This window comes from Rhinopithecus bieti, unplaced genomic scaffold (assembly GCF_001698545.2).
Source record: "Rhinopithecus bieti isolate Rb0 unplaced genomic scaffold, ASM169854v2 scaffold_19722, whole genome shotgun sequence".
NCBI classification, from domain to species: Eukaryota; Metazoa; Chordata; class Mammalia; order Primates; family Cercopithecidae; genus Rhinopithecus; species Rhinopithecus bieti.
In genome coordinates, this window is record NW_016809905.1 from 249,717 (window position 1) to 264,716 (window position 15,000).

Consider the following 15,000-nt stretch of genomic DNA (forward strand, 5'->3'; position numbering starts at 1 on the left):
ACTGCAAGCTCCGCCTCCCGGGTTCACGCCATTCTCCTGCCTCAGCCTCCCGAGTAGCTGGGACTACAGGCGCCCGCCACCTCGCCCGGCTAGTTTTTTGTATTTTTTTTAGTAGAGACGGGGTTTCACCGTGTTAGCCAGGATGGTCTCGATCTCCTGACCTCGTGATCCGCCCGTCTCGGTCTCCCAAAGTGCTGGGATTACAGGCTTGAGCCACCGCGCCCGGCCAGCTATTCAATGTTTTAAGAGTTCCAGCTCTTTGCAAAGCAGGCAGTCTATGAAATATGTCAATGCAATTGGCTAACTTTGAAAAATACATTTTGGAGAATTTTATTTTTTTTAAGGAAAGGTCTCTTTTTTGGTAATGATCATGCATTTTTATAGATTTAGAATTTAAGGTTTCCCCTTGCATCAAATTTCAAGAATGGTAATATTTCCAGAAATTCTTTGGATTTGCTTGGAGAAATATCCCCACTAGGCTGCAAAATCTCATAGGGTCTGGAGTTTGTTTTCTTATTGCTTTATCACCAGCCTCTAATATGGTGACCAGAACAGAGAAGGCATCCAGCAAATACCTCTTATATAAGCATACTGGTGTCAAGAATAATGATTCCACGTGACTTTCCTAACTGTTAAAAAAGTAAGTGGGCTTGAAAAATACTCTCTTTTTAAATGATTGGCTATTGTTTTATATAAGACTATGAAATATCTAATTAGCCAAAGCTTGTTAAGAACTGCCAGTGTGTGGCGAAGGACAAGACAGGTTTTCTTATTTAAAAATGATTCTTAATCTAGAGCCAATATGAGTTCCAGGAGGTCAGACCCGCCTACCCCGCTGTCCCCAGAAAAAAAAAAATGCAAAGGATTGCGACATGTACATAAATCTGGGAAGAAGATTTAGAGCTTTCATTCCATGCCAGAATGGTCTGTGACCCCAAAGAGTTTAAGAACCTCTGCTGCACAGTCGAATAGGTGACTTAGATAATTGATCTATGCAACGTTCAAATTCAGAAGAAAAGTTCACATGAGTGGAAAAGTTTTCTCCCCTTTGGATGTGAAAAAGCATGATACTCATAATTCCTTGGTGTTTATTAAGAAAGCTAAACTGTAACTTCACATGTTTATAACTTAATAGAAGAGACAAATTTATAATCATCCTACTGCATAGATGTAAATACAGTACTCTCTTTTTTCCTTTTAAACCTTACTTGGGTTTCTCTGTTATCCTGTGTGTGCTGGTTTAGTCTGTATACTTACATCTCAGCACATGAAAGAACATGAGATCAGTCAAAATTTGTAGAAGACAATCAACATTTGAAAACATAAACTTTTACCCTTTTGATTTAACCAAGTCTGTTCCTCTTCAGATCCAATATATCCTTTTAAAAAATGAAATAGTTCATGATCTTAAATTTAGTTAGTCAAAGTGAAATCTTACCCCTAAAACGAGAGAATTTGCTGTAGAGATTTTTGAATGAACACATGCCATACTGCCAGCATTTCCTCTAGATGGTTTTCTCTCTAACCTTTGGTGATATCTTTAGCAAACTTCTACAAAACAATACAAGGCACATATACATGATTTTCTTAGAAGAAAATACATAAGTTTGATCCTTTCCTTATTGTTCAGCCACCACCTGCCCAAATTCAGAGGCAATAGCCTTTTTCTTTCTAGGCCTTAATATTAGAGGCATCAACTTTCATCCACCTGTTCTGAATAACAGCCTTCATAACTGAAAAGTCTCTCTCTATAACTAAAACATATCGGCATTTTACAGATATCATCTCTGAGTGGTAAATAGTGCCTACTGTTTACAGAGTAAACAGTAACAGAAATGATAAGGTATAAAGGATATCTAGGGAATAGTATTAGAGAATTTTCAGTAAAACTTTCAACAATTTATTTGCAATTCGTAATCAATTCAATGCAATCCATAGTGCCATGTTTGCATTTTCAGAACCAAGTTCTTGTACTTAAATTCATCAAAAAGTGGGCTTGTGATTATTTTTTTCTGACACATACCTGCTACTCAGTTATTTCTATATGAAAAGAATCTTTTATTCTATCAGACAACTTACTGAAGTTGCTCCCACAATGTTAATGTTAATGCATTTCCTAGTCTTTTTTTTTCATGTTATTCCTGCTTTTCTCTCTGTTGTTCAGATCATCTCCACATTTATATTCAGATAAAACCTGGCTATTAATTATATCCCCTTGTGGATTGTATTTATTTTTAGATCTGGAATTCTACATCTGCTAGTATGTCCTGCTTACATAGGTCAATAGCTTGAGTCATGCCACCTCACTAACATGATCTTAAAATTTGAGACTTGATCTTTTCAGAAAGGAGGGAATTTGACCAACTGACCTCTCATTCTCTGTACTTGTAAAATCTCATGACTTAATTATTTTAATAGGTCTTTGTTTTCTAAAATTGTTTTCTCAATGTCTCTTAATGCTATGAAGTGTAGAAACAGAGAAAACTAGTTAAGAATACAAGTTAGTAATAGCAACAGAGAGAAAACAATGTTACTAACTGAAGTAAGCTTTATACATTCAAACACAATCTTTGAGAAATGAAGTGTTTAGAAGCATAGACAATCAAAATTAATCACTCTGCTATGATTAAATAAAAAACCATAAAATTACAGAATCCATATAGAATAATAAGGAACAGCATATCTACATTGCTATTATTTGTCACTTTACAGAAAACAAGAAAATAAAAATAGGCCCTTTTATGTATACAGTTGGCCCTCTGTTTCATCTGATTCAACCAATTATGGATCAAAAATATTCAAAAAACATGCCAGTAAAAATACAAATGCAACCGTCAAGGTGGTGTAACAACTATTTACACAGCATTTGCATTGTATTAGCTATTATAAGTAATCTAGAGATAATTTAAAGTATAGGCGATTTGCATGTTATATGCAAATCCTACACCCCTTTGTATTAGGGACTCGAGCACCCTTTGATGTTGGTATCCGCCCAGCAGATACGGAGGGATGACTGTATAGAAAATTCTTTTCACTGTTGTAGTTAACAGTGGAAGCACCATGAAGTGACTTGGGGAGCAGAATATCTGGCATCTCTGTAATCTCCATCAGGCCCCTACCCAAACCACCCTAGGTTTGGTATTCCTAAAAAATGCCCATCAGGAAAAGAAAGTGGGGGTGTTCAAAATTCTCAGGTTAATTGATGGAAGGAAGAAACTAAGAAATACTGCAACATATTCCTGCAATAACTGATGGTTGGAATTCTTTTCTTTTTTTAAAATCAGTCTGTGTTTGAGTACTTTAAACCCAGTTAAGCATCCCATTATTTGTAAAAACAAATGAATAAAAGGAATCATTTATTTGTTTTTATTTTGTGGTGATCCTGTCACTAATCCAAAAGCAGCTGAGGAATGAGTACCCTAACCCTTACTCCCAACCCCATTCTTATCCCCTGAACTTGCTTTATATAGAAATTCTGAAATAGTCGTAGAAAGCTCTTATCTAGAAAACGCTTCTCTATCTTTAGCATCTTTAGCAGGGATGCAACCCCTCGGCGCCTTCAGAATTAAGTCCAAATTCTTTAGCAGGGCACGTAAAGCCCTTCATGAACAGCTCCCCGCCCAGCTTCTTAACCTCATCCTGACCACTTCTCTGTTTCCACACGAACAGCTCCCGCAGTAACCTTGTTTGGGAAGCCTACTCTGTCTCGCAAGCCTGTTAGATGCCCCACTCCTTGTTCCCCCAACATTCTGAGCATAATTCCTACCACAGTGTGTTCTTTCGATTTTCAGGACTGGCTCCTAAGTCAATGGGAGCTCCCAGAAGTCAAGGAATTCATTTCTGTATGACCAAGGACAGTCCTGGGCTAGAACCCAGAGACAAAATACTGGATCAAATCAAGAATGGGGCGTGGGGTAGGGGGTAGGGGTGCGTTAAGATCCAGACTCTGATGAGGGAGGGAGGGAGGTGATAAGAGAACAGGGAGGCTGTGGGGAGAGGAGCACCGTAATCAGCCTCCGTGTCCCTTTATGGCTTTTGACACGAAATCACTCCAGCAAAGCGACATCACTATCCTGCATTTTACTTATTCAAGGCTCCGAGAAGTTTCGGGGGGCGCTCGTCCAGGACCCAGACCAGGTTCTCACGCCAGCGCCCGGGCCTAGATGAAGAGGAAGATCCTGGTTGGCAACGCGCTCAGCGCCAGGTCCCCAGATCTCGCTGAGCTACCATCACAGGGAGAGCCCGGAGCCCAGCACCCAGCCAACCCTCAGACTCCTCAGTGAGTGAAGGTCTCCAATGGCAACGGTGTGCTCCTCCTGCGCCTGCGCACCCACTCAAGAACGGCAGGGGCGGAGGGAGTGCGTGTGCGCAGACTCACTAGGCCCCTGGCAACCACGTGGTCAGACAACCGGTCAACTACATTTTGGTGTCTCTAGGAATGGTTTCTGCAAACCTCTCTTCTGAGATTACCCACATTGGTGCGTTTCTTATACACACACCTGCTGCACAGTGACCAGGATCACCGGGGAAATGTCCGCCCTTCACCTTTTCTGTCTTCAAAGAAAAATTTTGACCACAAGTGCACTTTGAAGGGTGCACTTTCGAGTGAAGTGGCTGAATCAATGGCTCACTTTTTTTTTTCTTTAAACATAAATAACCGAAGAAGGAAATTAGTGACGAGAGTAATACTTAACAAGACACTAGAAGGACTTTTTGATCCACTTGCTGAAGTGGGTTTACCTTTTGGGTGATACATGGTGCCAGTTTTCTATCTGAGATGTAGACAGTAGTTAAAACAGTGTTTATGAAGAGATCCTGTAGATGAGGAGTACAGATCATCCTCTTAGGCAGCTATCATGACTTACTGAGGCATTTAAAGTACCTGGAGAACAGCTACTCAATGCCATTTCTCATTTATTCATGGAAAATTTAAATTGACATTGTGGAAAAGTTAAAATTCCAGCTTGTAATGTAAATTTTTAGTCAATGATAGCCAGTGAGTAAAACATGCAGAAAACAAGACAGATTTTCTTTCATAAGGAAATTTTCTATGCTTCCAAAATCGTTATTTGCAAAAGCTAAATCATGAGTGTGTCTAAAAGCCATCAAGATCTTTTATTGCCTGAAAATCAACTATAAGCTGAGAAACTTTATTTTAGTCTCACAGTTAGCTTCCTTACATTGAGACTCCAAAGTCCCCTCAAATCAAAGAAAAAAAAAAAAACCAGGCTCTTTTAAAGTCCTTACATTTTGTATTGGTCAGTATGTCATTGAAGGTAATAGTTTTATTCTTAAATAATATACCACTTGATTTTCTGGCATTATTTTGTGTGTGTGTGAGTTTCTTCTCTATGAGCAGAGAGGGCTCTGGTAATATTAAGCATTCTCTTTGCTGTAGAAAGAGGAACTGTGTCTTCAACCCCAGGGTTATGGATTTTTTAGAATCCATAGTAGAAAGAGCCAGTTCTGATGAGATGGACCCCCGTTGTAACTTGCTGCCATTATTTGTGAGAGAAGTGACATGTTTCTTCATTTAAGATTTGGCCAGTAGTCTCTGGAAATTATCATGGATTTGATCAGTGTTTTGGATTGGGAACAAAATGTGCATTCAGTGTAAACATAGGCAAAAATAGAAGAATGAGCCAAACTATGAGACAGGCATGGTTCCTCGGCACATCTTATTTCTTCTGCTACTATCACAGATCAGTAAAAGCAACACTGATCTTCTCAGTACCTATAAACTGGATTTGGAAATTCAGAATTCACTTTTATTTTTTATTTTTGCCAAATACTTGGGAGAGTAGGAGGAGTTGTGAAATATAAAGTGAAATTGTGCATGAGACTTAAGTGAAATAGAGACCCGTGGGATGTGTGTGTGGAGAAAGAGATTGAATGAAGCCTGTTGAGCACTGCTAGTAGTGCTAGAATTTAATAACAGTGATTTGTTTTTAAGAGTGAAACCAGGGAACTGAGGGAGAGGAGGAGAGCTAGGAGAAAAGAGAGAACAGTTACAAATTATAAATTTGCTTGGTTTGTTTTAAATGCAAAATGAAGAGAAAAAGGCAGACATCAGCAAATTTTAGGAAAACCCTGATATCCAAGGCCTCTCCAGCCTGTGGGAATTAGCAGGACATATTAGCCTTATGGTCCAGTTGGCCTGGTTTCCACCCTCATGTGTTGAAGAATGATCCCAGTTATCTGCAAATCCCCATTTCCAGAGCATTTCTGGGAGTCCCCAGAATTTTCACATTTGTTCTCCAACAGGCCTTGGCTGAGCTGTTGCTGAGTGCATGGGACAGCCACTTTCCAGATACATTGTAGTCTTCTCCCGCCTTGCTGCAGCTTCTCTGGGAGAAGGCTGCCTTACCACAGGTGCTGTCTCCCAGGGCTCCCCAAGCACCAGAGCCCTGGAGGTATTCAAACAGCCTAGTATGTTCTTCAGTCTTCCTTACAGAGGAGGAGCCTGGGTATAGTCCATGCACAAATGAGGAGCACAGCCCTTTCTCCATGGGGATTAGACCTGGTCAACTAGGTGAGGCGGGCAACTGGACTCTGATCTTTCAGCTTGAGCATCAGATACCTAAACTCAAACTTTCTGTGGCATATTTTCCTTGATGCAAATCACCACTACAAATAGATGCCTAGGGACTCTGCACCCCACCCCCAGTTGTCCAGACTCAGGGTAGGTTTAGCCAGCATGTGCTCTGTGGGAAAAGGGGACAATTGTGATAGATTATTAGAGGGTTGTGACAAATGCAAACATGTTCTGGGAAAGAGAGCTTTCAGAAATGTTTGGGCCAGGCATGAATCAATGACACATGTTTATCTAAGATACATTTATAGATTCTTGAAAGATCATTCTTGAGTCCATGTGTTTCATGATGAATAATCGACCTTCTCTAAAGCCTTAGAATCTAGAATTAGAAGACACCCTAGAGCCCTAGAGATCTAATAATGATCTGTGCTCTTCTGAGGAAGGAAGAGACTAAATATAGAAAGTACTTGAGATTTGTGTGTAATGTGTATGTGTGTGTGTAGCTTAAGTTATATTTCATGGGCAAAGTCTTTGTATGCAAATCCAGCATTAATTGTGCATGAAAAAAGCATGTGTTCACTGACATGTAGATAAATCTTACTCCATTTCATTTTATATTACCCTACATGAAAAAAATATGTAAAGCCTAAATTTTATGGCATAGCAAAGTTTTCATCACAAAGTAGTAGTGTAATACTTCTTTTTAAGCCAATGAATGAAAGAAATGAACATTTAAAAAAGATTTTCCAGAATGAAAATACCATAAGGGCTTTAAATAATACCACAGCAGGCATGTGACCTCTATGTTGCAATATAATATTTCTGTTCCAGTCACCTTCTAGGGTCTCAGATCACAGGCCCAGCTGGAGAAATTTGTTCATAGTATAAATTTGCTAAAACCCCCTCAAACATACCCTCAGTATAGCTTGGTAATCCTCTGTTTCTCTCATCAGTTTATTCTCCATTTCCATGACTTTTCCCACATTGAAAAAGCATGCACGCAGTTCAAACTCACGTTGTTTAAGTGTCAACTGTATTTTTATACTACTAAATCTCCTCTCTCCTATCAGAGAATAAGGCAATTTCTTCCAAATTTATTACAAGCTTACTGTAGAGAAACATTTCTGTTTGTTTTGGCATTACAAACGTCTGATTCTATCCAAGACCATAAGAATAGTGAGAATAATGGTTAGGGCAACTGCGCGGACCTGGGAGTCATGCTGCCTGGGTTCAAATCCGTGCTTCACCATTTGCTAGCTACATATCTTAGGACAAGAATTTTAACTTGTCTGCCAAAATTTTTTCATCTCAATAGGATCCTAATAGTAGTATCTGCCTCACAGGTGCTTGTTGTGAGCATTGAAACAGTGCTTGGAATGTGAGTGGTACAAAGAATGGGCTAAATATATGCTGTTATTATTACTATTATTAAAGCAAATTTAAAAATGAATATATTTGATAGAAATTTAAAAAATGAACTTTGCTGGAAATGCTTCTGTTCCCTAAAGTAAGTTACTTTTATATTTGCTTATTTTACATGTATACATATGCAATATACCATCCTCCCCATATTTTGGGGGCACCTTTTATTTTCCAGACCCTCAAACCATGAAATCTATGTCTTCACTTTTGCTGAGCTGTTGAGCTTCATGGTGAAGGACACAGCATTTCTAATCACCCAAGTTTCTGAATAGCTGGGACCCAGGCAGGCCAAGGACGTTGAAATTATGTGACTCTCACCTGACATAATACACCTGCTTTCCCAGGTGCAAAAATTCTATTCTTCTCATCTGCCTCTTCCCTGATTTTGATTTATCTGCCTAATCTTTTCATATTTATTTGTCTCCTCTTCTTTAATAATATTAAGATTTCAAAAAGGAGCAATATTTTCCTATTTTCAAACCATATTTATATAACATTATCTCATTCTATTGTCACAACAGGTCCTGGAGAAAAGGCAGATTTCTCCATTTATGATCAATCTGTCTTTTTTCTTTATTATTGCTTTTATTATTACTGTTATTCCTTCCTTATCCAGTTTAGATTGCACAGTCCATCATTTAAGTAGTATTTTTTACAATGTCCTAAGCTTTCTTGCCCTTTTGCTATTTTGTCATCTCCTCTAGCAAAATCTTAACCCTGGATAAAATCAAATAGAGAGTTTCCTGGATCCATAGTTTGCCTGGATCTAGCAGCAGGACCTTGCAGGAGCAATTTGTTCATACTCTGAATTTGTTACCACATCCTCAGGTGTGCCCTCCGTACAGCTTGGCAATCCTATTTCTCTGACCACTTTATTCTCCAGTTCCATGACTTTTCCCATGTTACCATTCTGCTCAGCATTCTGACTCTACCTATGCCCCTACCTTGAGCATGACGTCACTACTGCTTTGACAGGGATGACATGAGCCATCACATCAGATCCTCACTGCCACTATTGCAAATCTGTGGATATCTGTGATAATGATACCTTTCTATTTTGTAGAGAAACTGTCCTTCTTCATGACTTAGGTGATGTTATCCATCCGTGTTTTTGATTTCTTGAAACTTACACTGTCTTTCATCCCTTCTTTCTTTCTTTTTTTTTTTTTTTTTTGAGACAGAGTCTCGCTCTGTCGCCCAGGCTGGGGTGCAGTGGCCGGATCTCAGCTCACTGCAAGCTCCTCCTCCTGGGTTCCCACCATTCTCCTGCCTCAGCCTCCCGAGTAGCTGGGACTACAGGCGCCCGCCACCTCGCCCGGCTAGTTTTTTGTATTTTAGTAGAGACGGGGTTTCACCGTGTTAGCCAGGATGGTCTCGATCTCCTGACCTCGTGATCCGCCCGTCTCGGCCTCCCAAAGTGCTGGGATTACAGGCTTGAGCCACCGCGCCCGGCCTTCATCCCTTCTTTCTTACCTTGATTGTTCTAATTGGCTTATAAATGTGCCCACAATTCAAAAACAAAAAGCCAAACTCAAATGGAAACCCCTCAATGCAGCAACCCTGTCCTACTGTTGTCCCATTGCAGGTTAGTTTAACGTACATGAAAATACTCTGTAAATAGCAAAATTGTGTAGATATTCAGGAGGCAAGATGTTTGATGATATTAGTGTATAGAATAATGTGACCTCCAACAAGGGCAACTGGACATTTGCTTTCTGAACAAAAAGACGAGGAGGAGATGAGTTAGGGAACTCCAGTGACTGGACACCTAGAAAAATCATCATCAAAGAAGGTTTATCAATCTTCTTGGAGTATAGGTCAGATCTACTGCTCTACAACCAATATCAAATCAAAATCAATTTTTTAAACATACTGAAAAAGGCTTTTGTTTCTAATGACATTTTATTAAGGAAAAAGTAATATGAACAGAAACATTTCTAACTTTAAGAGAGTTGCGGAATCATTTTTCAGTCCTCCAATCCTTCACCTTTGCCAGCATGTAGTAGTGGTAATGTAGGAAGAGACAGTGAAGGGAGATACAGCCGTCATTAGCGACCAACCTGAAAACAAATCTCAAACACAGTTTTTAAAGACTAGAAATCATTGTGGACAATTAAAGACATCTTCTTAAGAACTTTTGCAAGCAGTTTTCCCCATGAGATTAGACTGATCCCCCTTTTTCTTTTAATGTCTAGGGACATTAGTTAGAGTAGTTGTTGCATCTGGGAGGAGCTGAAGAAGACGCTGGTGTCACAGGATTGTTTTCATACATATTTGGAATAACCAGGACAGGCTGGAAAGAATGAATAAAAACCAGCAATAAGGTTACTACAATCCTACGCAATTTCTCCTGGTACCATCAGAGTGAAGGACAAAGAGCATTCTGGTAAGCCCATAGTAGGATTTAGCAGACACAAGTCTGTATTTCTCCAGGGCATCTTCAGATTATTTTACGAAGAAGAGACACAACTCACCATGTTGATGGTGGTGTTTGCTTGGTTGGCAAAATAAGCTGTGGCACAAGCTGTGCAGACCTCCAAGAGGGAGAAGATAATCAGCATGGCTGAAATGCCTTTTCCAGAAAGCTGAAATCATAAATAAATAGTGAAATTTTGGCTAGTCAGGAGGGCCTCACATGGGCTTCAAAAATTATTGACTCATCAAATGTGCTATTGCTTATACTCAACTTGCTCCATGCTTATTCTTCCAGTATCATCGAATGCTTGTTCCAGAGGAGTGTGAAGTTATTTTGGATTTTCTTTAAAATGCCAGAAGTCTTTCCTTTTGGTAAGTAGGCTATTTTGTTTAGAAATATTAGAAAGAAGGTAGTTTTTTTTTTCCTTTGTGACAGCCTCATTGCTTTTTTTATAAAAATGTTAAAAAAGTCAAGCAATATAGAAACCAATGGATCATTCAAAATGCCACTGCTTAGAAATAACCAAAACTAATGTTTGATGACTGTTATCCTAGCGCTCTGTGTACAGGGAAAAGGCAGAAGAATGGATGTGTGGAAAGATGCCATGAGAGAGGAAAAAACAGAGACCAAAAGAGAGGAGCATCATTCTATAAGAATGGAATCATGTTATTTCGATTTTAAGTAAAAGTGTTAAGCTCACTTGAACTTTATACAGGCCTTCTACTTGATCAGATACAGTGTAGGTGAATTTTCCTTCATTCACACTTCTGTTTATTTGGGTCCCATTTGTCTTCCTTGCTTCCATTACAACTTGAGCCCTAGCTGTTGTTTCATATCCATGTTTCTAAATGTGAACATATAGCTGTTGCAGGGAGAGATATAGCTTAGCTGGCCCTGAGCACAGTTCTTGCTAGTGAACATGGACTTTGCTTTTTCTGTCTTCTGAGAGCCTGCTAAATGCTTAGTACAGAGGCCTGCTCCTTGACTGGAGGTTTATTCCTGTGCATTTCTGCTCATTCCCTGCTGGTAGCGGGGTACCATGCAGGGTATGGGAAGGTGTTGCCCTTTCTTCTGTCTCTTGAGGTCCTGGGTACTACTCATGGTCTTGTACCATACAGGATTTGCTTTATCCTTTCGCAGAATTGACTGCTCTCCACCCCAGCCTTCTCAGTTACAGACTCCAGAGTGTTAGTGAGACTTCTCCGTAATTTTTTTGGCTTCCCTTCTTTCCTTAGTTTTGTTTCTAGGGAAACAAGAGCGAGGTCTAAAAGCTGTGCTTTTTTTCAGCTACTTTGTGTAGCATCAGAATGATTCTTTTCTCTACTTGGATGCCAGTTTGAAAGCTGTTTTTTTTGAATAATTTTTGTTCTTTGGTTTGGTATTTTGGAGGATGAATTTTGTTTTTGCTTCACTCTGCCTTATTTACCAAGAAGCTTTCTCATCTTTTTTTTGCCTCCTGATATGGTTTGGCTCTGTGTCCCCACCCAAATCTCATCTTGTAGCTCCCATAATTCCCACTTGTTGTGGGAGGAACCTGGTGGGAGATGATTGAATTATGGGGGTGGGTCTTTCCCATGCTATTCTTGTGATAGTGAATGGGTCTCATGAGATCCAATGGTTTTAAAAAACAGGAGTTTCCCTGCACAAGCTCTGTTTTTTTTGCCTGCCCCCATCCCTATAAGACATGACTTGCTCCTCCTTGCCTTCTACCATGATTGTGAGGCCTCCCCAGCCATATGGAACTCTAAGCTCATTAAACCCCTTTTTCTTCCCAGTCTTTGGTATTTCTTTATCAGCAGTGTGAAAACAAACGAATACACCTTCTTATATAAGCTTTTCCTTACACTGCAAACACAAAAGTGATCATTCAAATTCCTGGTCTAAAACTCTTCTACGTTTTTAACAAAGAAGGATTGTCTCAGAGCTTGGTGGAAAAGGAGTGTGCCAGCAATTCCAACTATTGACACTTCAAAGAACATACTCTAGGGGACAGGCATCTGATGGGAGTGCTTAGACAACTTTCAGATTATACCAATGGCTGGAGTCAGGATTTCAGAACCCTTTAGTTGAGAAGCAGATGGCTTCATAAGCCTGCCACTCTGAGATCCAGTAGAACAGAATTACTTACACAGTACTGAGTGAACTGATAAGGGAAATGTTACTGTGTTTATTTGTTCAAAATATTGTGATATTGTCTTAATGTTACTATGTTCTAGATATATAAGGAAGTAATTCTGTCTTTCTTAAGATATATGTAGCCCACAGTAATTTAATAAACTCTGCTTTTTGTAAACTGAAAAGCAAAAGCAAAACCAACCCCAACATAAAGTAAAACAAAACCTATAAAACCACTCTTCTGTGGTTTTCCATTGCTCACAGAATGAAGACCAAACTTGTTAACGTGGCCATTGAGGTAGGATGACAGCTTCCAGTCCAACCTCATTTTATACCATGTTTCTCCATTCCTTACAGATGGTAAGCATTCCTGCCCTCGGGCCACCCATTTCCTCCTAAGGTCAGAGTCCATGCTTGGCTGTACAAGGCTAATGAATGTGTGATCCTGTTTTGAGCACATTCAGAGGCCTGTGCTTCATTTTTTGATTGCTTCATTCCTTGGGTTTCTCTGTAAAAGTCGGATGCTCTTATCCCTGTCATTTACCTCTCACTTCATACTTTACTCTGAAGTTTAACAAAAAACACTCAATAGCTTGACTACCTTGTTTATATAGAATTTCAAATGTTGGGAAAATAATTTTTGGACAATTTTAGAAGCCCTTCCCCATTGTTCATGTGATTGACAGTGAGATGGGCCAATAAAGGATGTCCTTTAAGCCTCGGTCTATCTGTAGAGGTAACCCTCTCACTTTATTCTATGGTCCTAGAGATCATATGACTAGGGGTGGGGCTAGAATAGAAAAAAAATTTTCACTAGAGCTGGTGTACCGTATTAAGAGATAAAACATAGACCCACTTTACGGGACCAGGCTGGTGGATTATGGGATACTTACGATGGCCCAGTAGTCTGGGGGATATAACCCATGGATGCACGTATCCACCACCAGCAGAATCACTCCAAGGAAGGCAAAGATAGAACTAACAATGTTCATTCCCAGGCTGCCTTTCACCTAATGGAGATGGCAGGCAAAAATCAATTATATACAGGATCACTGAAGTTAAGTGAAATAAGAATCAATCAGATTTCATGGTTCTTAATTTTTGAACTTTCAAAACAAATTTTCAAGTTGAAATTATTCTGTTTTCTGCCCTTCTGGGTAATTACCATAAACATTATTCTGTATGCAGCCTAGATGTAGGGTACTTCTAAAAGCTGTAGAAAATGTAAATCATATAAAGCAGGCACTCATCTATTGTATTTTACCAAAAGCCTCATGCACAATAACAACTGTATTTTCTTTATAAAAAACGAAAAAACTTCTAATGAGCATTTTTCTGTGGCAGACACTGTGTTAAATTATTTAAATTATCTCACTTAACTCTTACAGCTTTTGTATGAGGTGGTATGATAGCATCTGCTTTTTATAGATGGCAAAGTATTTAGACACAACATTTTGCTGAAAATTTAGGAATTAATGAAAACCCTAAGTCTCTCTAGGGACTAAATATGCACCCCCAAATTTAGAAGGAGAAACTCTCTCAGCTTTTGTGGGCAGAGGTGTATGGGTGACTACAAATCTTTCCCCAGTTTCTACAATAGGATTTTAACATGCAGAAGAATAATTGTGAAACCAAGTCCGCAGCTGACTTGCTAGGGGTGGCATAGTTGAGTTCTTTAGAATGTGCTTGTGCTGCAGCATGCCTGAGAGCCTCCTGAAGGCCTCTGAAAGCTCTTAGAAAAATTGTCTTAGGTAAGTGTCAGTGGCTGTCTCCTCTAAGAGGATGGAATCTATGCTTGGACAATCTCAATTAGAGGGAAGGATCCTTAAAGGATGCAGAGAAAGGGTGCTTTATTTTGTTTTTGGACTGCAACAGGAGTGGTTAATCAGAATTAGGCTTATTTTTATTTTATTTTAATTTGATTTAATTATTTTATTCTTGTTTTGTCTGGAAGAGCAAGAGCTACACAATCCTATGTTCCTCTTTCCCCGTTCTTCCCTCTTGTGCTGGATTACATATAATTTTGACACCACCTCTGCTCTAGTTGACTCTAATTCTTGGTAAATCCCTTTCTTTTTCCTGGTTCAATAGTAGACCAGGAAATTGCAATAGGTGGGGTGCTGTGACCAACAGAACTCAAGGTCCCATCTTACTGATCATTTTTATAAACTCTTCTTATGAAACAGGCTAGATTCATTTAATGGCAATTTAAAGAATTGTAAAACACACACCCAATCTGAGTAAGAGTAGGAAAGACGCAAAAATATGAAAATAAAAATACAAGACAGAGCTGAGAAGTGGCAAATTAACAGTAGAGACTTGGTAACTGATGTGGCTAGTAGGTATTTCCTTGCTCCTGGATTCTCCTTTGGACTTCCCATAATAGAGTGTGACCTGACTGAACCAGGGAGCTTTCAGGTTAAAGCTTAAACAACCCTGATCTTTACTACTTCTCACCCTTGTCAGTTCAAGAGTCAGGATGTGGAACTCTGCCATTTCTTTTTTTTTTTTT

At 39.3% G+C, this 15,000-nt stretch overlaps 2 protein-coding genes across 8 annotated transcripts in view; both read right to left on the reverse strand.

Annotated features, from left to right (window-relative positions):
• MS4A13 (membrane spanning 4-domains A13) overlaps positions 1-4,312 on the reverse strand; it is a 22,549-nt gene extending 18,237 nt beyond the window's left edge. The window contains exons 1-3 of one of the 4 annotated variants that reach the window (XM_017890786.1): positions 4,005-4,312; positions 3,767-3,840; positions 1,439-1,551 (exon numbers count right to left, since the gene is read on the reverse strand). In XM_017890786.1, the coding sequence (XP_017746275.1) occupies positions 1,439-1,489 (51 nt within the window). In that variant the 5' untranslated portion in view covers positions 1,490-1,551; positions 3,767-3,840; positions 4,005-4,312. Of the gene's footprint in view, positions 1-1,438; positions 1,552-3,766; positions 3,866-4,004 lie in introns of all 4 variants that reach the window. The other 3 variants (XM_017890785.1, XM_017890788.1, XM_017890787.1) reach the window with 3 other exon arrangements.
• A 5,528-nt stretch (positions 4,313-9,840) lies between these two features.
• The window catches only part of MS4A12 (membrane spanning 4-domains A12), a 19,113-nt gene continuing 13,953 nt past the window's right edge, over positions 9,841-15,000 (reverse strand). The window contains exons 5-7 of one of the 4 annotated variants that reach the window (XM_017890833.1): positions 13,382-13,498; positions 10,432-10,542; positions 9,841-10,017 (exon numbers count right to left, since the gene is read on the reverse strand). In XM_017890833.1, the coding sequence (XP_017746322.1) occupies positions 10,006-10,017; positions 10,432-10,542; positions 13,382-13,498 (240 nt within the window). In that variant the 3' untranslated portion in view covers positions 9,841-10,005. Of the gene's footprint in view, positions 10,251-10,431; positions 10,543-13,381; positions 13,499-15,000 lie in introns of all 4 variants that reach the window. The other 3 variants (XM_017890832.1, XM_017890830.1, XM_017890834.1) reach the window with 3 other exon arrangements.